Source organism: Rattus norvegicus, chromosome 13 (assembly GCF_036323735.1).
Source record: "Rattus norvegicus strain BN/NHsdMcwi chromosome 13, GRCr8, whole genome shotgun sequence".
Taxonomy (NCBI): Eukaryota; Metazoa; Chordata; class Mammalia; order Rodentia; family Muridae; genus Rattus; species Rattus norvegicus.
Genome location: NC_086031.1, coordinates 49891565 through 49915114, shown reverse-complemented (window position 1 = coordinate 49915114; position 23550 = coordinate 49891565). Strand labels below are relative to the sequence as shown.

The following is a 23550-nucleotide window of genomic DNA, read 5'->3' as shown; positions in this document are numbered from 1 at the left end:
CTACCAGGGGATCACAGAGCAGGACAACTATCTATAGGTTGAGGCAAGAGAGAAGGTGGGGCCTCGGGAAGACAGTGTTAGGAGGAACTAGTAAAATCTGGGTTGGCAGAAGGGCAGGGCACAGTACAAGTCTAGTGCTGACAGTTGCTGTCAGTCAGCGCTGGACTGAATCCTTGCTACTATTCATCATCTTCCCTCCCTGCTGGCAACTGCCCCACCCACCCCGCCCAGAGAGACCAGAAGGGCAGCTCTGAGGCAGTCCTGGTGGCCCAGAAGCCCTCAGTGCACACCCTGGCCTCGCCTTTTAGCTGGCTAGCCCAGGAAATTCACCCAGGACCTTCTGCCCAGCCCCTCGATGCCTGTCTTCTCCCTGCCTCTATCAGCCCTGCCCCTGTGCTCTTCCTGGACAGAGCTGGACTGTATATTTGCCTACAGGGACAGGGTTACGTTCTAGCCCTGGCCATATGCTCTCTCCCCACAACTGCAGGGTTTGCCAAAGGAATGTGGGCATGCCCTCTGCTCTTTCTAGCTTTTTTTTCCACCATGGCTGGGGGGGGGGGGTTCTGTATGCCCCTATAACTTCCAGGACCAGTGTCCTGCAGCCTGTTAAAAGGTGGCCTATGGTCCCTCCATGAATCAAGGTGGAGTCTGGTCCCTTTCTGGTCTGGTAACCTGAGAGAAGCCGAGGTTGAGGGTTCTAAAAGAGTCCCCTAAGGGTTCCCATGAGGCATGATTTATTGGAATCTTGGTGAAATGACTTCTTAGGTGGGGTTTTCTTGAGGTACCCTGGACAAAGCAGAAGTTAAGTAAATTCTGGGTTCCTGGAATACATTTCCCCTAGGATCTGAAAAAGACAGGCTCCTCGTGTTTACACGGACACCCAGAGACACGGGCTGGGAAGTGGGCACGCTTTGTTGACACAAAGACTTGTGGTGCACTGGGCTCAGCTGCTTCAAGAGTCCGGGAAGGGTCTACATCTGGGGCTGTCTGTGCCCGAGATGGAAGGTCATTCCAAAGAATCATAAGGCACGTGGACGCCGATGATCAGCAGTGTCCTGCCCTCAGGTGGCTCAAGATCATGAAGACTCACGGGTCTCGTGCAGTAGGGCAAGGTATACGGACAGGGAGACACGATGAACTCCAGGTGGGAGACTGCATCTGGCTTGGGAATCACTCTTCCCAGATAACAGGAGTGAATGCAGCAACAAGGAGGGAGGTCGGAGGGTTTGTCACCACCTTGATTGCTAACACGGGCGAATGGCTCGCTCTTACTCTGAGAAAGTTAAACTAGACAGGAGTTTCAGAATCCTACACTTCCCATAGTGGAGTGCCCACCAGCGATGTGTGGCTACCAGGTGCCTGAAATGTGGTGGGGTTTGGAGTTTTAAATTTCATGTAGATTTAACCGATTAAAGCAACAGCCGCCACAGACAGACAATGCCCCCACTGTAGGAAGTTCTTCAGAACAGTGCTGCTGTCTGCCCACCTCAAGCCTATCGCCTTCCTGACACGGATGTACAGGTCCCCAGGGTATGCTAGACTTTGCTTGAAGCTCCACGAGACACAGACAGCTGCCTCGGTGCTTCAGGTGTCAGCCCGGTGGCCTTCTCTGTCCCGGTGGCTACAGTTGTCTCCCTGGAGTCTATCAACACTCATGTTTCCCTCACGGTACCTAATATGACTTGCAGTAATTTTGCTAGCTCATTTGATAGTTTGCCCTCCTGCATCCCTTTAGAACGTAAGCCCTGTGAGATGCAAATTGGATGTTTCTTATTGTGTAAGTTCCAGGGGTTGGCGTGGCCTCTGGCTCACTTTAGGTAGGACTCCATACACTTAAGTGCCTGACTGGGCGTGTTCCGTGCAGGGGGAACAGCATACATGGGGGGAAGGCGTGCGGACAGGCATCAGCACAGCGATGACGGGAAAGCAACAGAGAGCTGGAAGAGGAACGGAGAATAAGGGTCGGGGAGGAGGTGGTGTGGATGTCCCAGGGAGGTTGAGACCTGAGTTGGACAGCACTCGAGAAGCCCGCTGTGTGGCTGAAAGACTTACAAGAAAAGGCTTGAGAGCAGAGCCAGCCCAGTGGCCACTGTTTTAGAACATGGGACAGATGCAAAGAGTCAAGCATAGGAGCCCAGAAAGCAAGAGTGTTTCACCTTCCTTATCCCTGGGGATACTGTATCAGTTTGGAGATGGAGACATATGGTGGAGATGACTCACTCATCTAGTAGAGCTGCTCCAAGCAGGGAGAAGCTGCACCCATCCCTGTTAGAAGTAGCAAGATCCCAAGAGGCCTCTGAGCCTTTCCTGGGCCATTCTCCATTACTGCTGGGGCTTCCCCATCCCCCATCGCACAGTAAGCAGTTGCTCAGTGAACAATCGTTGACTAAATGAACTCACATTCCACCAAGCCCGCAAGATGTCCTGCTCTGGTGAAGGCGGGGAGGGAGTCTTGAGTGTCCAATTCACAATCTGGGTCAACTTAACGCCGTAGGGCAAGTGGCAAACAAAATTAGAGGTCCATTCTTACTCATTTCTTTCAATGACTTGGAGGATGCAATTTTGCTTCGACTGTTTAATAATTAGGTCAAAATAAATTTCCTTCAGGAACACGCCATTCAGTTTCCAAACTCTAACCGATCCACAGAGTTCTCTCACCAGCAAAGGCGTGTTCAACGGTCTCCTGGAAGTGTGCCACAGAGCTCCGGTTGACCCACATCACCTCCTCAGCACCCTTCAGACCTTAGCAGGGTTCCCTTCTTTTCTGTGTAATTTCTGAAATAGGACCCTACACGGGAGGAAGAGGGATGGTGGGAATAGGCGAATACCCCTCATCTGGTCCTCTAATGGTGACTAGAATGTTCCTTGTTCCCTTCTCGTAGCACACAAGACCTTGGCTTCACCATTGGTTCAGCTTCTAAACGTGTTTCCAGCATGAAGACTAATGCCTTTCAGAGTGGTTCAGGGGTTCAGGGATTGGATAAAGAATACATTCAAAAGAAGAGTGTGCTGTGGTGCACGGGGCAGAGTGAGGCGCTGAGAAGGGCTGCTCGGTGCTCCCTGCGAGCCCTCACGGGCTCTCTCTCTCACTCTGTTGGGAGTAGTGGTAAAAAGCAGAGCACTGAACAGAGGACCGGAGATCCCCCTTCTCTATAAACGTCACAATGCGATCACAATTCCGGGGCTACGTGAAGACCCATCAGATCTGCCCCTCAGTTTACAGATGTGGTGCAGGAGACCGAGGATGTCACAGACACAGTAAGAGACACCATAAAGGAAAATAGTGACAAGCTTGCCTAACTTCTCAGTGCTGGAATTGTATATACAATATTATATATATACATATATATGTGTGTATATACACCTATACATATGTATACATACATACACACATGTATACATACACATAAAATATACACATATACCTATATACCTACATATACACACACATATATAATATACACATATACCTATATACCTACATATACACACACATATATATAATATACACATATACCTATATACCTACATATACACACACACATATATATATGTGTGTGTGTGTATATATATATATATATATAATATAAAACTGAGGTGTTGAAAGGGTTCAGAGCCCACTGCTTGATAAAAAAAAATTGTAAGGAAGCAGCCAAGTAATGCCACATTCTGGATCCAGTTGCTTCTGCTTGGCCTTGCTCTGCCAGTTACTAATTGGGTAACCTTACAGTGCCTCAGTTTCTTCTACTGAAAAGGAAAGGTGGTGGTGGTGGCACCGAGTTCATAGGATCATTGCAAGATGGCATGGGCCACATAAGGAGGACCCAGAACCCTGTGTGTAAGCACCAGGCTCGCAGGAACACGCTCTAAATGCTGCCTATTGCTATTCGGTGCGATAAAAATAGTGTCAATACCCAAATCACACAGCAGGAGCTAGACAAATTGAACTTTACACCCGGAAACAGTCTTTAAAGGTTATCAGCTTGGGCTTCCACGGACTTGATTTTCATAAGAATATGAGCTACTCCAATCACCTGCTTCCGGTCCCTGTGTGTTGCAGAAGATAGTAGAATTATCATTATTTAAAGACTCCATTAAGGTTTATTATAGCTAACACGTTAGGTCTCGGGTAGTCCAAGTGTATGATATAATGGAGTGCATTTTTATAAGCTGTTGTGTGTACTTTATAGTACACTTGGGCCCTTATGGAAGCAATGTATACAGCATTTAATGCCCAGTTTATAGGACTTTTAAGAGAGGCTGGGTAGTGGGAAGGACAAGCAATGGACCAGGAGCCACCAGACCTGGTGCCACATACTGGGAGCGGGAGCAGGCTGCCTCTCTTCTTACCGTGAAAGTATGTGGCCAGGCTGTGATGTGTACAGCCGTCTGTGGCTAGATGCAGAATCTCACAACGTGGCGGCATGGTTACAATGGATTGAAGGTGTTTTTACCTTAGTCACTAATGGTGGCATGTTTGGGCTCGAATCTCTTAAGGGGTTTTTGGTTTTGCCTGTTTTGTCTTAAGAACACAACCCTCAAGTATTCCGCTGTCTCTAGGGGAAGCCATGATCTGCTTTATAAAAAATCTGCTGTGCAGGTGGCTCCCGTGAGTGTCGTCTGGGGAACAGCCAAGCTGCACCCACTTCTCTGTAAGAGAGGTGACGAGCTTCACGTGGTTGCAGTCGGTCTTCTTGGCCGCTCCTGGATGCCTAAGTAACAGCCGGTCTCCCTTTGCGATTGCCCCTTTCTCTGCAGATTAAAGGAGCAAGCTGCAAAGGACTTTTGTGGACAATGGGCTACAGTTACACCTGAAGGCAAGACCAACAGCATTCACTGAGACCCTCAACCTAAGCTGACAAGACGTCACTGCTGTGCACTCCAGTGTTGGATATCCAGAACCAGAGGCATCAAGAAATGCATAAGATATCTCCAGATGGCTTGCTTCAGTGGGCAAGGCAGGGTGTGATGCCTTTAAGATAGATGGCCATCAAGGAGTGCTTCAGAGGACTCAGCCGCTGCTACACCAGAGTCACTGATGTGGGCTCCCTCCATAGCTCGGGAGGGCACCACATGCTTGGAACACCCCACACACATCCCAAGCTTGTGTGCTCATAGAGGAGAACACACACAGTCCCTGACCATAGTGGGGAGTTTTAGGGATGAGTCAGCTTCCAGTGTTTCAGTGAGGGTCTGAGTAGGCTTCAAGTTAGTGTTTATCTTAACTTCTCATTGGATGCCCACCTATTGGATGCCAGGCATTGGTGTGGGGGGTAGTATATGTCATTTCAGAGAAGGTCTGTTGTTAACACGAGTTCTGTGTTGGGTGTATCCACAAGTGACAGTGTTACTTTGTGGGTTGTTTGTTCTCTAAGTGTTGCCCTTCTCCTGCCCCTGCCCCTGCCCCTGCCCCTGCCCCTGCCCCTGCCCCTGCCCCTGCCCCTGCCCCTGCCCCAGACTTCACTCCCTTCAAGCTAAAAGCTGCCTCAAGTGAAAAGCAGTCCTCTTTGGCCAGTGGTCCAAGAGCCATCAGCCATCAGTCTGAAAACCCCCAAGGAACAGGGCTGGTTTCTGCCATTACCTCAGTGCTTGAGAGGCACCTCACTTTATGGGGGAGAAAAGGGAGAGTTGAGCTAGAAAAGCTCCCTTTTCCTCGACAGAGATCCCCCATCGGTCCTTAGCTGAGCACACACTTTCTCCTGGAGCCAGCAGGAACAGGACCCAGGGGCGGCTCCCCTGGACCTCACGTCGTCACCGTCACCGGGAGAGGAAGGACCAGCCTGGGAGCTTTGCACACCCGGCACTCACCCCCCCCCCCGCCCTACACACACACACCCCAGCGCCCTCCTGGCAGCGGCAGTGCCCTACAGCTCGCGTCTGAGCGGCGGCCTGCGGAGTGGGTGGCGCAGGGCAGGGGTGGTATATCCTGTCTGACGGAGGGCGGGTCCGGCCAGTGCCTACTGAGGGACGAGCCGGGGCGGAGGTGCCAGGAGCAGCAGCCGGGAGCCCTCACGCGGACCAGCCCTCTATGGCCATAGGGAGCCGCTGAGAGGAGAACACGCGCTCACACCCCGGCTCGCACTCTTTGCTCCCCTGGCCTGCGCTCGCACTCGCGGCTCCCCTGGCCCGCGCCTCCCGCCACCATGAACCACTCGCCGCTCAAGACCGCGCTGGCCTACGAATGCTTCCAGGACCAGGACAACTCCACGCTCGCTTTGCCCTCTGACCAGAAGATGAAGACCGGCACGTCGGGCAGGCAGCGTGTGCAGGAGCAGGTGATGATGACGGTCAAACGGCAGAAGTCCAAGTCTTCGCAGTCGTCCACCTTGAGTCACTCCAACCGAGGTAAAGGGCGTGCGCCCTTGGGATGGTGCTTCCCTCCCGATGCGCTTCCGTCGTCGTAGCCCGCCCCCGACGGGGTCTGTAAAACGTGCCCACCTCTCAGCAATCAGGCCATGCCAAAGGGTGGACCCGGCGGCCTCCAGGGTTACTCACTGGGGGACATATCTGGGAGTATCTTTCAAGTCCTAAATCCAGATGGCTCTCTTTTCCCAATCCTGCTTCAGGGGTACCTGAATGGGAGGTTTCCTACCATCTTCAAGTGTCTGTCCTGAAGTTCCAGACCCGGGTGCACTCGCCTACCTCTCCCCACCACATCCTCTCATTCACCTTCCCCAGGCTTTGGAATCACCAGAACCTTTAGTCTCTAGCTTGCATCCAGGTGGAGAGGGACAGCATCCCGAGTGGAGGTGGTGTGTGAAGGAGGGAAGGGAGCATCTAAATTACTATGGTGAATTTGGGTTCAGGAGAGGCATTATGTGGTTGGGAGGTAGTCAGGGAGCACCTCACTAGTCCCTGGGATCCTCTGCTATTATACAAAGACTCTCTAACCAAACCAAAGATGCAAATCTGATTAGGGGGCTATCATAGGGCCCCACACAACCAGGAAGGAGGTCCCAGTTCTTGCTGTCTTTCTCTAATCCTTAATACAGAGAGAGCCCCCTTCCCCTGACCCAGCTTAAGTAGAAAACAGTGTCAAACCGGAAATGAATTCAGTGGGGTGGGCACACTCCCAGTCTCAGCTGAGGCCACTTCACCAGTTCGGGCTTCCAGTCCTGTCCTTGTCCCAAGTTGTGTTGAGTGACAAGCCCCAGTTTGGAGGAGGCCAGGAAAAAGGACCAGGTCCCTGAAGCTGAAGGTGGAAAGTGGACCTGACAAGGTGTTAGAGGTAGGAATTTTAGAGTAAAAGTTTCCATGCAAAGGATTCCCAGTAAGAAATATGTCAACCTTTGGTTATTAAATATCATTAGCAAAAACTTGAACATGTTTATTTTTTTATTATTTAGCCAAATTGAGTAAAATGCTAATAAAAGGGCACACTGTGAACCAGTCCAGGTCAAACAGGGCACGATTATAGAGACCTGGGGGAGAGCAGTGAGGGACAAGGAAAAAAAGAAAAGAAATAGATTTCTGTCAGTCCTCCGGCATGCCCACAGGCCCACACTCTCCCCAACATGTGTTCTTTTTCCTCTGTTTCCTAGTGACCCCTCGGTAGAACTAAGGAAGAGAAAATGGCTGTTGGACGCCTCTGCCACCTCCCACACCACAAAGCTTTGCTGCTCTCATGCCCTTTGCCCGTTTGGGTGCCTGGCTCCTCTCCTAACAGATGTTCCCTCCCTTGCCTAACTCCCCTTTTATTTAATGCCTTTGTCACTGCTTACGGGGCGGGCGTCATTTGAAAGCAGGTTTGGAGTGATAAAGGGCCTCCTGGAGCCACAGCCCAGGGCACAGTTTAAGGCCACCCACTCCTCTCTGCTTAGTGCTTAACCTCGTCCCTTTCCACCCCTGCTCTACCAGTCTTAGCTCCCCTCGTAGAGCCAAAAGAATCTCAAACTGGAGTCAGGGTCAAACATCCCTTCTCCCTACCTAGCAGGGTGTTCCCTGACAACTGTCACCTCAAACTACTCCTTCTAACGTGGGCTTTGTGGGTAGCCATCTGATGATGTCTCTACCACATTTCCCCCAAGGGGATTCTGCTGGGCGAAGGCTTAGGGCTGACCCTGATGCCTCCTCGTGCATACTTGTCCAGAAACTCTCCTGGGACTGGCCCTGTAGGTGTGTCTGCTCTATCCTCAGCCTCTGGGGAGGTTCCCGAAGGGGGCCAGTTCTCCCAGCTGGCATGGGCGGTTGGGGCACTCAGAGCTGGTACGTCTGGTTTATCTGGCTTTGTTTTCGTCAGATTCGTCTGTCCTCTTTATCCGAAACGCCCAAGTGCTCTGTGTCTGCTGCACAGCCATTCTGCGCTCTCTTTCTTCTGGCGATTTCCATGCCAGGAGCCTGCTTTCCATACTGACAGAGACCAGTTGGCAGCCATGGGAGGTCTCTGCTCCCTGGACAGTTGAATTCTCACATAGTCTCCACCTGGAGCAGAATGCTGGTTTCAGTAGGGTCTGGAGCTCCTTGCCTCATATCTAGAGCGTCTTCGTTAGAACCCACACTCTAAAGAAGGCTGGCCCCACCCAAGGGGTTGCTTGGCAAAATGGCCACTGTTCCTGGTACCCTTGGTGAACAGCCAGGTGAAACTTACCAACCGCCCAGGTGGTTAGAAAAGGCTTTTCTTTTTTTCCTCAGACCCTCATCCATCAGGTCCACCCTTGTCACCTCGTACCCTTTAGGAAGAGGGTTTGAGCTGTTGAGGGCTGGATGAGGAAACTGCAGCATTTTAACACACCTACCTACTCCCTCCTTGTTCACAGTAGGCCAGATCCTTTCAGCTTGGTCGTGAAGTCCCCAGTGGGGGGCGAAGACCATGCAGAGGGAGGGAGGTTGCTCTCTACCCAAGGGAACTGTCCATGAAGTGGCTCTCACGTGTTCTCAGGGAATCCCTTTGTGTGTCAGAGTATTAAGTACTTGTCTTCCTGACTATGTGGGAAATAAGCAAATGGTGATGTGGGGGTGGGGGTGTGGTCATGGTGGTGGTCGTGTGTGTGTGTGTGTGTGTGTGTGTGTGTGTGTGTGTGTGTGTTGTGAAATCTGTCCAGCAGGAGATCTTTGCTAAAGAGTATTCTTGTTTCTAAGGGTGGGAAAGGCTCCCCTGGCTGTGTCCTATGAGGGTGAAGGGCTGACAAGTAGTTGGACCTTTCAGATGTGTACACCTCATTTGGAATCTCTTCCCACAGCTTATCCCATATCTCATTTGATTCAAGCACAACAGCAGCCACCACGACACACAGGTCACACACAAAGTTCCGTCAAAGGAGCTTTCTTCTATTGCTCCTTCCAAGTATCTAACAGGACGAGTGTTTGAACTGCCTCATGTTGGCGGCTTAACTGTCTGTGAGTCTAAATTCCCATCTTGGGCCAGAACTTCCTCCTTCTCCCTGTCGTGGGTATTTCCCACTACAGTACAGACCCTTTACTCCCCGGTGAGCAGAGATCGGAGTGTGGCTGGATTTGAGGAGGTGTCTGCTCAGCCTCCAAGTTTCCCGCCTGCTCAGCCTCTGCAGTCTCATGCCCGCTCCTGCGAACTGTAAAAAGGCGGCCTTGGGCGGCCCTGCCTTTGGTGACTTGCGTGTTTGTATTTGTCTGTGTCTCAGCATGAACTCCTGCCAGAGGAAGGTTCTGCTCATTCCACCCTTGAAAGCTGCCCTTTCCTGGACACGGACTGTGGATAGACATCACCGTGGGGTTGTTTTCTCAGGCACCAAGCTGAGACGAGAGATGTTAAAGGGTATTTGTGTTTAAGCTTGTTCCAGAGGCAAAACATACTAATTAAACTTCAAATGAACCAATTCTGTTTCTTTACCGTGTACCTTGGCTTGAAGTGGGGGTTTTAGCCAATGTTTCTGTTAACCTGTTACAACACATGCAAAAATGTGGACTATCCCAGGGTGTTTTGTAGCAGAGGCTGTTTGTTTCCCTGGATCCCACCCTCTGCTTAGCTCCCTGGCAGAGTTTGTAAAAATACATTGGAGGTAGAATAACAGGAGCAGTGGTCACACCGCCAGGTAACCGGTGTGGGGCACTGCCTGCCCACCCAGCCTGTAAATACTAACATGCCATTGATTCTAGGCTTAAGAATTTGAAAAGTGCTACAGTGTTCTCATATATAATAAATAAATAAATCTTGAAGAATTTGAAAAGTGCTTCTGTGATGGGGTGTGGCTTCTAGAAGGTTTACAGTGTTTGACCCTAACAGAATAGAAGGATGTCAAATATTTTTATTTGATATTCTCTGTAGGTGTGTGTTATATGCATGTACATGCATTCTTCATATGAATATATTTGTTGTAGACATGCAGTTACTTTATATACATGGACGTGCGCAATTACATACATACACATACTATAACATACATAAATATTCACACATATGCACACACATACCCAATACATGATGCATATATATATAGATATATACACAAAACAACACACACATGAACATACACTTGCATGCAAACATTTAGAACATGAACACACACATATTTTACATTATAAACATATCTCCACATATGAATACAGGAATTTGCTACACATATCTATTCACAGATACACAACACATCCCATGCATACACATGTACAGATACGCACTTAGCACATAGCGTAGGCATGTACACACACCACACCTTGCAACTTGTACTGTGGCAAGAGCCCAGCTTGGCTGTTACTATTTTCTTCTATGCAGTCTTGGACAAGTCAATACCTTTCTCTGGGTCTCTGCAGCTGTTAGGAATTGGGTAAGAGCATATCAAAAGTGCTTTGTGCCCTTTGGAAATAGATTTAGAATTCTCTCCCTCTGTAAAGACTTCACCCAAACTGCTTGTGGCTGTCTTTCAAAAAGACTTAAGACTTCCTAGTTGTTTTGTCTCTCTAGTAAATATCCTAGCTAGCCTACAAAAATAAAGTTCTTGTCAGCTAATCTCAAACTTAGGTATGGGTTCTAAAAACCCTAGGGGATTTTTAGAAAAAAAGTACCCAGGTCCTGCTGTCTGAGGATCTGATTTAGTCGGTCTGAAAAAGTTGGCACTCTAAAACCTTCATTTGCTGATTATACCATATAGCAAAGTTCAGAATTATGATCCCGGTCCCCACCCTGACTCATGTCAGACGAGCACAAGGAATCCCTGTACCTGCTACACCGTTCACTCATTCTTGCTCCCCGAGAGGAGTGGTTGCCATGTGATGGGTTTTACTCCTCACCACAGCTGAGTTCCCCCCTAACCCTTCCCTACTCTTACCCACCACGCTGCTTATACCAGGCCTGCTCCACAGCGTGGGCCTGTGCTCTACCTATGCTGTGGGTTCAGCTGAAGCCACACAGATTCTATCAGATAGAACGGGCACCATCAGAGCTGGTTTTAACCATTGTTCAGCAAAGCGTGCAGGAACCTTAGGAGGCTGAGGAGAGGATGCCCAATGGGGGCAGCACAGTGTGTCTTGGCCTTTCTATTGTGTGCATATGCCCAGGAAGAAGCCAAGAGCCACTGCCAAGAGCGCTTGAGGAAGGTGCGCTGAACTCTTTGCTCTCCCTGGTATCCTGGGAGCTCTCGAGGAGGAGAAGCAATTGGCTGTGCTCCCTGTAGCTAGGAAGAGGCCCAGGGAGCAGACTAGGGCAAGTCCTCCTGGGATCCTTACCCATCTGTTCACACAGCGAGAGCGAGACTTCTTCCCGCTCTTGAATATCTTTGGGGGATAGTGTCTCACGCGTGTCTTCCAAGAAGTTCTCTCTGTTGCCTCATTTAAATCCCTCTTGCTCTGTGTCTACTTGTGGGTACCATGGACGAAGAGGGCTCTGGGGCAGGGGTGGTTAAGAACCTTTTCCTTGGGGCTGGGTATTTAGCTCAGCGGTAGAGCACTTACCTAGGAAGCGCAAGGCCCTGGGTTTGGTCCCCAGCTCCGGAAAAAAAGAACCAAAAAAAAAAAAAAAAGAACCTTTTCCTTTTTTTTTTTTTTTGGTTCTTTTGTTCGGAGCTGGGGACCGAACCCAGGGCCTTGGGCTTGCTAGGCAAGCGCTCTACCGCTGAGCTAAATCCCCAACCCAAGAACCTTTTCAAAGCTGAAAGACTGTAGCCTTCTTTCTCAAGCTCTTTATACTGAGGAATAGATGAGCTTGATTTAGGTATGGACGTAAGAAGAGGCATCGACCTTACGGAGGATAGCTATAGACTCCCAGAGAGGCTTCCTTCTGACAAGTCTGGCTTAGCAAAGGAGAGAGGTTTAGGAGAAGGGAGATCGAGGAGTTTCGGGTGCCCTCTAACCCCTCAGGGCTGCCTGTTAGCCAGACGGGCCTTGTCCTGGGGATCCTTGTGATAGAGAAGCTTATCCTGGGGATGGAGGTGGGGTGCATCTAGTTTAAGTATAAAATCCCTTGCTTAGAGAGCCCCCAGCTTTCTGGAAGAAAGGTATGCAGGGATGCATGGATGGATAGACACACGGACACAACACAACACAGATAGTCGTATAGACTCCCAAGAAATGTACCAGCCAGCATAGAGTAAGCGTAGCCGTTGGACGGGGTCTCATGCTGTTGTGACCGAGGTTTAGGGTATTAAAATATGGGTGGGATTGTCTGTAATTTACAGGGTATTAAATGCAGTCAGGGGGTTGGCTCAAGAAGAGAAAGAATGGGGGCTGGGGATTTAGCTCAGTGGTAGAGCGCTTACCTAGGAAGCGCAAGGCCCTGGGTTCGGTCCCCAGCTCCGAAAAAAAAGAACCAAAAAAAAAAAAAAAAAAAAAAGAAGAGAAAGAATGCTTCAAGTGCTGTGGGCGTGGCTGTTTGAAAGCTTGAAAGTGGAAAGGGATGAATCGCCCCTCCCGTGCTCACCTGCCTTTCAAAGATTTCGTAGCTGGGAAAGCTTGGGTTGCCCATGGGACACAAGAAAGCCAGCCAGCCTCATCTAAGGCCCAGAACAGAAGGCGAGCACAGGAGAGCTGTCCTCAGTGCCGTAGATTATCTGTCTTGGTTCCGCCCAGTGAAATTCTACATTGGCATGGACTGAGACAGGCAGCTCACGCTGCTTGTCGATCAGGGAAACTCTTTGATATTCTAAGGCATTGGGTTCCGTTGGGGGTTGCAGATGCGTCCCGATGATGACCACGTAGAGATGGCTGCCAGCTTTCGCTAAGCAGCCAACATCATTTTGTTCATAGCAAATGAACCTGTGTAGAGAGCAGTGAAGGACAGTATGGTTCAGAGGGGTAACTGGGTGTTTAGATATTCTCCCTTTACCTCCACGAGGTAAAGAATCTGTCTCAAGGACATGGACTTGGACATTTATAATTTCGTACAGCCTCCTCTCTTGTTCCAGTTAACACTGCCCTCAAAGAACATTTGGGGTAGAGGAGGCCCTGGTTGATAGAATTCTAAGATTCTAATCTTATTTGGCATTAAATGGGGGTGTTGAGCCTCTAGGTGCCAGAGTACCTTTCCTACAGGGCTGACTGGACAGGGGAGGGAAAAGTCCCAAAATGTCCAGCTCAAGCCAGTTTGGCCAAGCCACAACTAGAGCAGCGCCTTGTGTATAGGATCCCTAGGAAATCAGAGCTATGATTCAGGCCCTGTAAAGGTGCCTGGAGTGTCCAGTGCTAGACATAGTCAGGCATGAGCTGTATACGCAGCAGATGCAATCATGGATAGCCAAGAAAGGTTTCCTAGGTGTAAGTTTTGTAGAAGTGGTGAACCCAGGAGAGGAGCGAGCTATCATGGTTCCACTTGCAGAGGATCAGTGTTCTTGCTGTTGAACATGTTTACAGGGGGCATAGCTTACTACCCAGGCTCCCTGGGGGCTCCCTGGGGTCAGGAGAGAGAAAGGGTGCGGGAACAGTGCAGTTACAGAGAACGCTCACCATTCCTCCTGATTTCTAATGGGTCACATCTCTAGATTCCTCTACATCTTTGCCACCCCTACAGCTGTGTATCTTCCTTCTGCCAGAAGATCTGTGCTGGCTGGCACAATGGCTGCCTTGGTGTCACAGGGAGTCAGGTAGCTCCCTGATTGCAGAGAGGTTTTGAAGGGTGCCTTCCAAGGTTGCCCAGAAGGAACCGAGCAAGTGAGAATTAGGGCTCAGAGTCATTTCCACCCGAGTCACTTGGAGGCATGGGGACTAGCTCTAGGGAGAATAGAATATCTCATCTTCTGCTTCCGTCTGTCCCTATGTCCTTTTCTGCCTCTATAGCACAGTTCCTACTTCGCCTGGAGGTTGTATAAGAGGACAGCCAGGCTGGTGAAGGGCATGGGAAGGAGAGAAGTTTTATATGACCTACAGGGATCAGGTCATGCTGGTAGATTCTCTCTCACAGGGGTGGAGGCCTGGGTGGGAGCCTCCAGGAGATGATTCTTCAAGTAGGAGGCCTCCCCGGGGCTTTGTTGTAGTATCTGTCACCACCCCAGAGTTTCCATCTGGAAGTAGCTGGCTGACCCTTACCTGCCCTTTGGGAAGAAATGCCTGCTCAAGAGAAGAGAGCCAAGCAGACACTGGTCTGCCAAGCTTCAGAAGAGATGACAGACACGGACTGGATCAAGGCGGGTGAGACCTGGATGTCAGCTCCTTGGAGTCCTGATTGCGTCTGTGCCTGCCTGGGACCCCCTTCTCTAGTGGCTAAGTCCACAGCCTTCCTCCTGTTCCTTATGGCAACACGGTTTGTCCAGAGGAGCAGCTGCACTTTGAACGAGGTCAGGAGCAAACTTACCATGTCTGCAGAGGGCTGGGAGTAAGTCAGAGGCTTTGTGGGCCAGGCAGAATCCAGGACTTCATTTTTAGGGGAAGGCATGGACCTGAGCCCTATGGGGTGGGATTTGGGGTTCTATGGATGGACAGCCTCTGGGATGACCCTGAGGCAGGAGGCAGAGGAGGTGGGGTCAGTCTTAGTTGTCAGTTCTTGAAAGTTCTTGAAGTTTCTCTGGACGCATCAGGCATGTGTCCCTATAATCCTATAGCCATGGACTATATGTCCATAGTGTATGGACCATTTAGGATACAGAGAAGGCAACCTTTACAGAAGAAAAAGAAGCTGAGGCCCAGAAAGAGTTTATGAGCCAGACCAGGACCAATTTTTTTTAACACATTTAGGCTTCTGGGGGAAACTGTCACAGCCAATATGTCCTACATCCTGTCACCCTCCAAGAAGAGGAATTGGAGTCAAAGGAAATGTCCTTTGTGATGAGTCTTGCGCTGGGACAGAGGAGGTGGCCCTAAGCAGGATGCTGGCCCAATTCTGAACTGTCTATCTTGTTCTTGTTCCCAATTCAGACAATCTAGTTCCCCAAAAAATGACCTGGAGTTGAGTGGATGTGGCAGAAGTGGAAGGGTTAATGGATGAATTCAAGGGAGGTCAAGGTCCAGCCCTCCTCCTTAGACAGGATTTCTGATGGGGGGGGGGTTCCAAGGAAAGGAATGCACATCCCTCTAAGAAGGCCTGCTTGCCTTTACTCCCAGAGGCTACCTTTAATGAGTGTGAGCAAACTTTGCTATGGCTACAAAGGCCAGAGAACCATTTCATGGAGTTTCCAATGTAGCCAAGGAAACAAGACAGCCGGTGGCTCATGACTTGGGGTACAGCAGCAGGATCTATCAGAGACTAGAGAGATTCCTCTGAGCAGGGCTGCTCAGTGAGGGCTTCCTGAAGATGAGGTCTTGATCCTGGCTTTGGCAGATGTATAGAATAGGAGGAGTATGGCTCAGGAGAGAAGGATTCATCATGGTGAATGATATGTCACCGTGACCAATGTTTCATGACATAAAGATCTCAAACAGACCAGCTTACTGGCTTGAAGTTGATGCTGTGTTGTAAACACCGCCCTGCTTCCTGCCATTCTGAAAAAGAGAGAAGGAAGATGGGTTCCTGCTCAAACCCCAAATCCAGCCTGCTTTCTGTGATTCAAAGCCACTTCGCCGCTAATAACCCTAATGACACTCTGTCCTCCCATAGAGCCTGTCATTTGTGGGTCTCCAAGCACTGGGAAAACATTAATTAATCCTCACTGGCCCTTTGAGGTTGATCATTGTTCCCCGTTTACCAGCCAGAGGACCTCAGAGGAGAAGGAAGGGGCAGGTTACCGGATCCTCTGTGGGGGCTGGGTTCAGGTTTGAACTCACAGTCCTGACAGAAGTGGACGCTAAACAGCTTGCACTGCAGTGGGGCTCTGACCTCGACGCTCTGAACCTGAAATGTCGGGATCCTGCCTTTCTTCCCCAAGTGGGCAGCTCCTCTTTGTGGAGCGCGGACTTGTGATTCCCTGGGCTGGAACTGCTGTTCTCCAAGGCTCTCCAGGACAGCTCCTACCCTGTAGGTGTCAATGTCTCCCAAGGGGTCTAAAAGTAAGCTGGTGGTTCTTTGCAGGCCATGGCTATGGCAGATATGGAAAGATATGGGCATGGCCAGCAGATGACAAGCCATTCTTCATTCTTCCCCAGGAACTCTGACTGTTTTCCTCCACAGAGCTGGTGGACCTGGCTGTGTGTGACACCATGGGAGTAGGGATTGGTGAAGATGACGATCATCCCCGTCCTAACCTTCCTTCTCTGCCCTCCAGGTTCCATGTACGATGGGCTGGTTGACAATTACAACAACTATGGCACCACGAGCAGAAGCAGCTACTTCTCCAAGTTCCAAGCAGGGAATGGCTCCTGGGGATATCCGGTAAGGAACTGCTTCCATCCTGAAAGTTCTGGAACGTTGTGGGCATGGTGTGGGGTTCCTGGTGGTGAGAGCTTTCGCTGGTTGCTCAAAAAGAGGAATGCAGACTTCAGTCAGTAAGTCAGGATTGCAGATCTGACTGGGGCTGTTGGCTTGGCCACTGCCTCATAAGGAGACAATCTCCTTCGATGCTGATTGGGTATTTCTGAGTAGCTCATGAGAATATTTTAGAGAACACATTTTTAAGAGTCTATTTCCCAATTTTTCTGACTTGATCAGGATGTGTGAGAAGTTCAAATTCTGGGGGTTCTTTGTAGACAGAGGTTTGTGTTGGGAATTGTGAAGCATTTTCTCTTTTCATGTATACTAGTGTGCCCAGAAAGTCCTCTGAGACCAGGAGAACACATTCTGCACAGCGGCTTCTGCAAAGGCGGCCTCCTAGGAGTAAAACTTTGCTTGGGTTTCCAAGTCAGAGAAGTTTAGGTTCAGACTCGAGCTCTGCCATTCGCTGACCTTGTCTTTGGGTTTCAACTTCCAGGACTCAAGTTCCTCACAAGTCAAGCGATATAACAAGGACTTCTTGGGTTTATTGGCAAGAGTAAATGAAGTGATATACATTAAAAGCAGATGACGATTTGCGAGGTTTAAAAAAGTTCAAGTGGGTGGGGATAATTCTAGATCCTTTAATCCTGGTTCTGGCTCTGTCTTCCTCAACTCCCTCTACCCACCTATCTGTTTCCTGAATCTATGGAGGCAAGCACTATGCCCAGTGCTGTGCTGGGTGCTCTGGATACAATCATGTGAACCAGTACCTGCTTTGTCCTATTCCAGAACCAGGGATACCAGCCTACACAGCACCCAAGTTTTCCCAGAGTCCTCAAGTTCCATGCTTTTGTTTACTTTTGCTAATTTCAACATTAACCTGCTTTGTTCTTGGGAACTCTTTTGTGAGGCTCCCAAAACACTGAACGAACCAGGATAAAAGATACCATCTCCAAGCAAAGCTGGGTCTGGGTCTTCAAAGGGGTGCAGGATCAGCAGTATTTGTTTTGAACAAATGACCACAGAGGCCACTCCAGGTTGCTGAAGGTCCTGGGGTCCTGTGCAGGAAGAGTGGGCAGTTTGTGAATTTGGTGTTCTTTTACTGTGGCTTGATTTCCTTTCTTTACCTGGATCTCTCATGGATGTTACGGACTGCAGACGAAGGAAAAGAATGAACTCAGTCTGCTACAAATTCATCTCTCTTCCCTTTTTTGGTGTGTGGGGGTCATTTATATTGACTGTCACTCTCAGGATAACATAAATTTAAGGGATCAAACTGAATAAGCTTGCAGAGCACTCATAGATGCAAAGGGGCTTTAACACAAAGGGTGATGTCCAGAGAGATTCAGAAACTGCCTTAGTGATGTAGAATAAGGGGATTGGATAAAATCCCCAGAAGGCAAACAGCTGGACCTGTTGATCCAAGCGAATAATCATGCTAATCATATACATGCTCCGAGTGCCCAGAGCAGGCTCGAGCTCTTTCTGCTCTCCGCTGAGACTCTGGATAAAATTGGTAAGGTCAGAACATCAGTTCTCCCCTCCACAAAAAGAGACTGATGCTACCAGTTTTTCTACTTCAGGTGTAGATCTCATGCTACACTAACCGTGTTATCAAACGAAGAGTGTAACCATGGAAATGTGGGAGGACTCGTTTCTAAAATACCTCATCATATGGCCCATGCCTTTCTAACACTTTCTTATACCTAATTAACTCAACCCTTGGCTGTCTCACTTGCCTTTAATGTTCCCAAACAGCCCCCCCCACACCTCCCTGCGCTCATTTTCTGACAACCACTGAAAATCCCTTTCCTTCCCCGAGTCCCAAGGCCCAACCCTCTTCACTCCTTTGCTGGCAACACTGCAGACATGACTCATGACAGGGTAGCTGCTGAGGCTTGCCCCGTCTCCTCTCAGTTCAGGAGAGGCTATGGGAACGGGGAAGAGCTGAGCACACACGAGGATTTGGCAGAGGGAGGGGGCTGAGTAGAGAGGAAGTAGAGTAATTGATATTGGAGCCAGACGTATAATCAGCCGCACACTGAGCACAACCGAATGGGGTCCATATTTAGAGAGGAGGAGAGTGGGAAAACAGTCATAGTGATCTGTGGTGTGAGAAAACTGTGTACCCGTGGGATTTTTCCCATGGTTGGTACAACTGGCGTGGAATGTTGTATGTCCCACCCTCCAGTGAAAACAATATGGCAGCCCGAAGCAGGGAACACAGGGAAAAGGGTGTGGTTCACCTGCACAGGTCTCGTCAGCGTGTTTTCAGGAGTTGCTGAGAGCTGGTGAAGAGCCACGTCCTACATTCTATTCATTCGGTGGGTCAGCCAGGTGGCATTGAGCAACTGCTGGGCACAGCATCACGTGACCCACATTGCAGATGATACTGCAGAGACTCACTTTGCCCTCAGTGAACTTCTAGTCAAGCTGAGAGAGGCAAAAGTCAACAGAAATAGATAAAAGACAATGGTTTCTGGTACCGGAGAATTACACCAACATCCTGCTCAAATATTTCTAGAGCCTGTAGATGTTTTTAAACGGAACTGTTTTCAGTATGCCTTAGAAGCCTTCTAGGTTCCAGAATTAATTCCTTATGATCCTTTTAGATCAGAAACAGTATTGCCTGCTCTGATTACTTCATTCTTCAGATTTGATTGTGGTTCCAAATATCTCGCCATTCCCAAATACTAAAGGTTCATCACTAGTGAGTAAATACTCTCTTTAAATATAGAGTAGTTAACAGAATAGAATAGAATAGAATAGGCAACTCTAAAAGAAAATTCTAACTATATTTTGAAATTAGTAGTGTTACTTTTTAGTCTGTATCATCAACAGCCTTCTAGTTAAAACTATTTTGCATTTTATCAATGACCAATTATATTACAAGTTTTAGGAAACAGAACATAAAGAGTCTTATAACTAAGAGGAAGTAAGTCTGACATACAAAAAGCACCCACGGTCTTAAGGAAAACGGTCCAAAGCGGTCTATTGCCTCAGCATCACTTTACAGACTATGGGGTCACTCTAGCCTCCTTCTTCAGGGACAAAATATCACCTGCAAGACAGCCCAAGAGTCCTGCAGGCATCCAGAAGAAGGAGGACTCTGTGACATGAGGCAAAGAATGTCCACAGACCTGACACCTCAGATGGGCTGACTGCACCATCCCAGTTCTCAGAGCCAAACCAGTAGACAGAACCAGTAGATAGAACCCCAGTGGGTTTTACAGATAGGAAACTCAAGCCCGGAGATAATAAATGATTCCCTGAAGGTCACACAATGCCTTATGGTATGGTGGCCTAGATACCTGACCTACGACCTGCTCACCTGGGAAGATTTGTTTTCCTTATCCTAGGTCTTTACACTTTGTGAAGTTGATTGTATCCGTCGCCATAGATTTCTATGTGTCAACAATGCGGCCATGTTTGAGGGACTCACAAGAGGTCTACAAATTCAAACCCTTTCATTCCTCTCTTCCCCAGACTTCCAGCCAATTCTTCTCTCCTTGGGGGAGTCTAGCCAACAGGAGAAGGGAGGGAATGGCCATAGTTTCTCTTCCTAGACTTGCTTGGCAATAATCATTAATGGGGAAGTGATAGTAAACTTATGAGGTAAAATACAACAAAATAAACTATCTGGGACATAATTGAAATAATTTTTAATATATCTGTTTATTATTTATTTATTTAATGTTCATTGGTGTTTTGCCTGTATGCATGTCTGTGTGAGGATGTTAGAGCCCCAGAACTGGAGTTACAGACAATTGTGAGCTGTCATGTGAGTGCTAGAAATGGTCCTCTGGAAGAGCAGCCCTGAACCGTCTCTCCAGCCCCAATTTTTGTTGCTGTTGTTGTTTTGCTTTGTTTTTTAAGACAGGGATTCTCTGTGTAGCCCTGGCTGTCCTAGAACTCACTCTATAGAATAGGCTGGCCTCAAGCTCAGAGATCCTCCTGCCTCTGCCTCTGCCTCCAAATACTGGGAATAAAGGCATGCATCACCACCACCCATCTCTGAAAAACATATTTTTAATATGAGATTGAAACACAGCTCTATGTCCTGTGTCCTAAGGTCTGTCATCCCAGGCCATTCCTATAATTAAAACAAGTCTCCATAAGAACTCCTCTACTGGGCTAGGAACCCAAGAGGAGTTACCTCGGGCTGCCTCTGTTTCTAGTTGGAAAATAGAAGCCTTTCGTCCCTCTTAATTATCCAGATAATGGGTCACTTAAAATACCTTTCTCTGGTTCGGGTAGACCAGGATGAAGAGACAAGAGAACTGAGACCATTTGGAAAGCACAGATATTCTATTCTAAAGCTGTAGATAGGCACTATGGTATGGGTCTGTATCAGATGAAGCTGGGGCAGAGGTTGGCACAATCCTCACTCGTGTGCACATCAGAGCTATAATTCTCCTATTGTTGAAGCAAGAAGCACATTCTGAGCATTGAATTATTTTGAGAGTTTGTCAAGTAAAGTGGTGTTTGGATGTCGATTGAACTTGACCATCCTTCCCAGGATCTGCTCTATAGAGGAAAGAAGTTATGTGGACCATAGCAGCCAGTTCCTAAGTAGGATGAGCCATGGTGGCTGCCATATTGAATCACAGATATGCTCAATTAAGTCCAGCTTGGCATTCCTGAAGCGAGGCTCTCCAGGAACATAAGGAGAGTCCTGGATCATTCACCTAGCCACTTACCTAATTGATGCATCTGTGCTTGATGTTCCCTAAACGACAGGGTCTTGTGGACTCTGCACTAGAGACCTTCACTCTGAAGCGAGCCAAACCTGTTTATTGTGGGCTCAAGGCAATCTGTAGGGACTCCTGGTAATGATAGCAAAACAATGGCCGTCTCAGGCTCCAGTGGGAAATAGTGATTCCATGCACAGTGCCCTCTAGGTTGGTGGTTCCCCTCTGTCAGAGTAACAGTGTTGGGTATGCAAAGGGCTGGGTTGTGCACTGTGCAGTGTAGAGGGGTTGCTAGAGAAACATGGCGGGACCTCTTACCCTAGGAGTTAACAGAGGCTGCCTTTGCTAGTCCACAGTTAACAGAGGCTGGGTCTCAAGATAGCATAAGCTTGTCTTGGCCTTCAGTCCAAATCCTGGCCCTCCCCCTCATTATCTCAGTGACTCCAGGCTTGTTCTTAATCCGCCGAGCCTCCATCTCTGAAATGTGGGGAATCTCTTTCTCACTGTAGTAGGAGTATGACATATTCGATCAGCACTGCGAGGCCAGGATTGTAGTCTCAAAGGCACTGGTGGAAGAGGGGGGCCCTGAAGTGGCATTTTTTCTTTCAACACAGAATAAGGATATTTTATGAGCTCCTTGCCAAAGCTTAACACTCCGCAGGCCTTGAGAGTGCCCTCATGACTCAGAGCTGCAGGGCTGAAACCAAACCCGGGTGGCCCTGTGGTTGGCGCTGGCGCAGCTCCTTCAGCCCAGAGGCTCTGCTTCAGTCTCCCAGGTGATTGAAGGCTCTAAGCCTCCTTCCTGCTCTCTTTTGAGCATCTCTTACCACCAAGAAAAGGAGGTTAGTTAGCTCTTGCCATGGCTGGAAGATGTGGTAGGAGTTCATTAACTATAGCCATGCCAAGGGGTAACGGAGGCATAGCATATAACACTGCTAATGTAACTACCCTGACTTAAAAGTTCAGGCTCACCGCCTTCCCCGCCCACTCTTCCCATTGCTAAGTGCCACTCCAGGTGTGCAAGCTGGGATCCTTTGATGGTGCCTGCTGGCCTTCGCCTTTTCTTGCAAAGTCCAGGTGAGGGAAGATAGAGTAGACTCCGACATGGATCCTCTAGGAGGGAGCAATTGATGGATTTGCCAACTCTGTGTCTCTGCTGCCAGCTCATGACTCACTCCCACCAAGCCTTGAGAGATAGGAGGGTCCCACAAGGGCCCCAGGCTATCACCCGACAAGAAGAGACAACGATCCTACTTGCCAAAGGACAGAATGTACCTCAGAAAGCAAAGGAGGTATCCAAAGGAGTTGATGGTGCCTAGAGAGGGGTAAATGTGACTTGTCTCTGACAACTAATCAGTGCTACAAGCATGCTCACACCACAACAGTGGGACTTCATCTGTGACAAATGTCCACATCCAAGGAGTCCCTGCACGGGGCCTCCTTGACAAGCCACCATCAATCAGAGTGGCTCTGTTTATACCTAACAAGTTTCTAGGTGGAGCAGCTTCCATTGTATGCGTCTCCCTCCACAGCTGACTTAGCTATCCGAGTAGCACGCACCTAGCTGAGGACCTCTCAGCTCTAACATCCATAGCCTGAATCCCTCCCTGTGGAAAAGGAGTAGAGGATGCTCACTAGGATCTTACCAAGATAGGAGGACATGGTCATTACGGTATATAAGTGAAAATGGCATCAGTGAGTATGAACTTCGGATGGGGGACCAGACAGGCCTCTAAGAGATGCTAAATGCTGGACTATGTGAAAAGAGAGGAGAGGGTGGAGAACACAGCAAAACCCTGGGGCTGGGACTGAGGAGAAGGAGTACTGCTGTACTTATCAGGGAAAAAAAAAAAAGGACACTACCCCACGGGGTAGCAGCTTGTGGGTTGCCAGCTCCAGGGGTCTCACAAGCCCCGCTGGCTTTCTGCAGCCAACCCCTTGGGACCAAAATTCACACTGCCCCTCAAAGTGGATTGAGCATGTCTACCTGCTCTCCTCCCTGATCTACTTGTTCCCATGGGAGTGGGGGTGCTGTAGGATAGATGAGTGACATTTTGTTAGGGAAGGAGCAGGAAGACTGGGTGGGGCTAGCCCAGGGCATGGCCAGCAGCCCAGGACACTGTCACCTGCAGTAGGCCCTTCCCAGAAAGTCCCCAGAAAAGAATGTTACTATTTCCTAGG

The 23550-nt window shown here is 49.0% G+C and overlaps 1 protein-coding gene across 1 annotated transcript in view; it reads left to right on the top strand.

Moving 5' to 3' along the window:
* The first annotated feature begins 5952 nt into the window (after positions 1–5952).
* Pkp1 (plakophilin 1) overlaps positions 5953–23550 on the top strand; it is a 47823-nt gene continuing 30225 nt past the window's right edge. The window contains 2 exon segments of the mRNA NM_001394216.1: positions 5953–6345; positions 16533–16639. Coding sequence (NP_001381145.1) covers positions 6144–6345; positions 16533–16639 — 309 coding nt within the window. The 5' untranslated portion in view covers positions 5953–6143.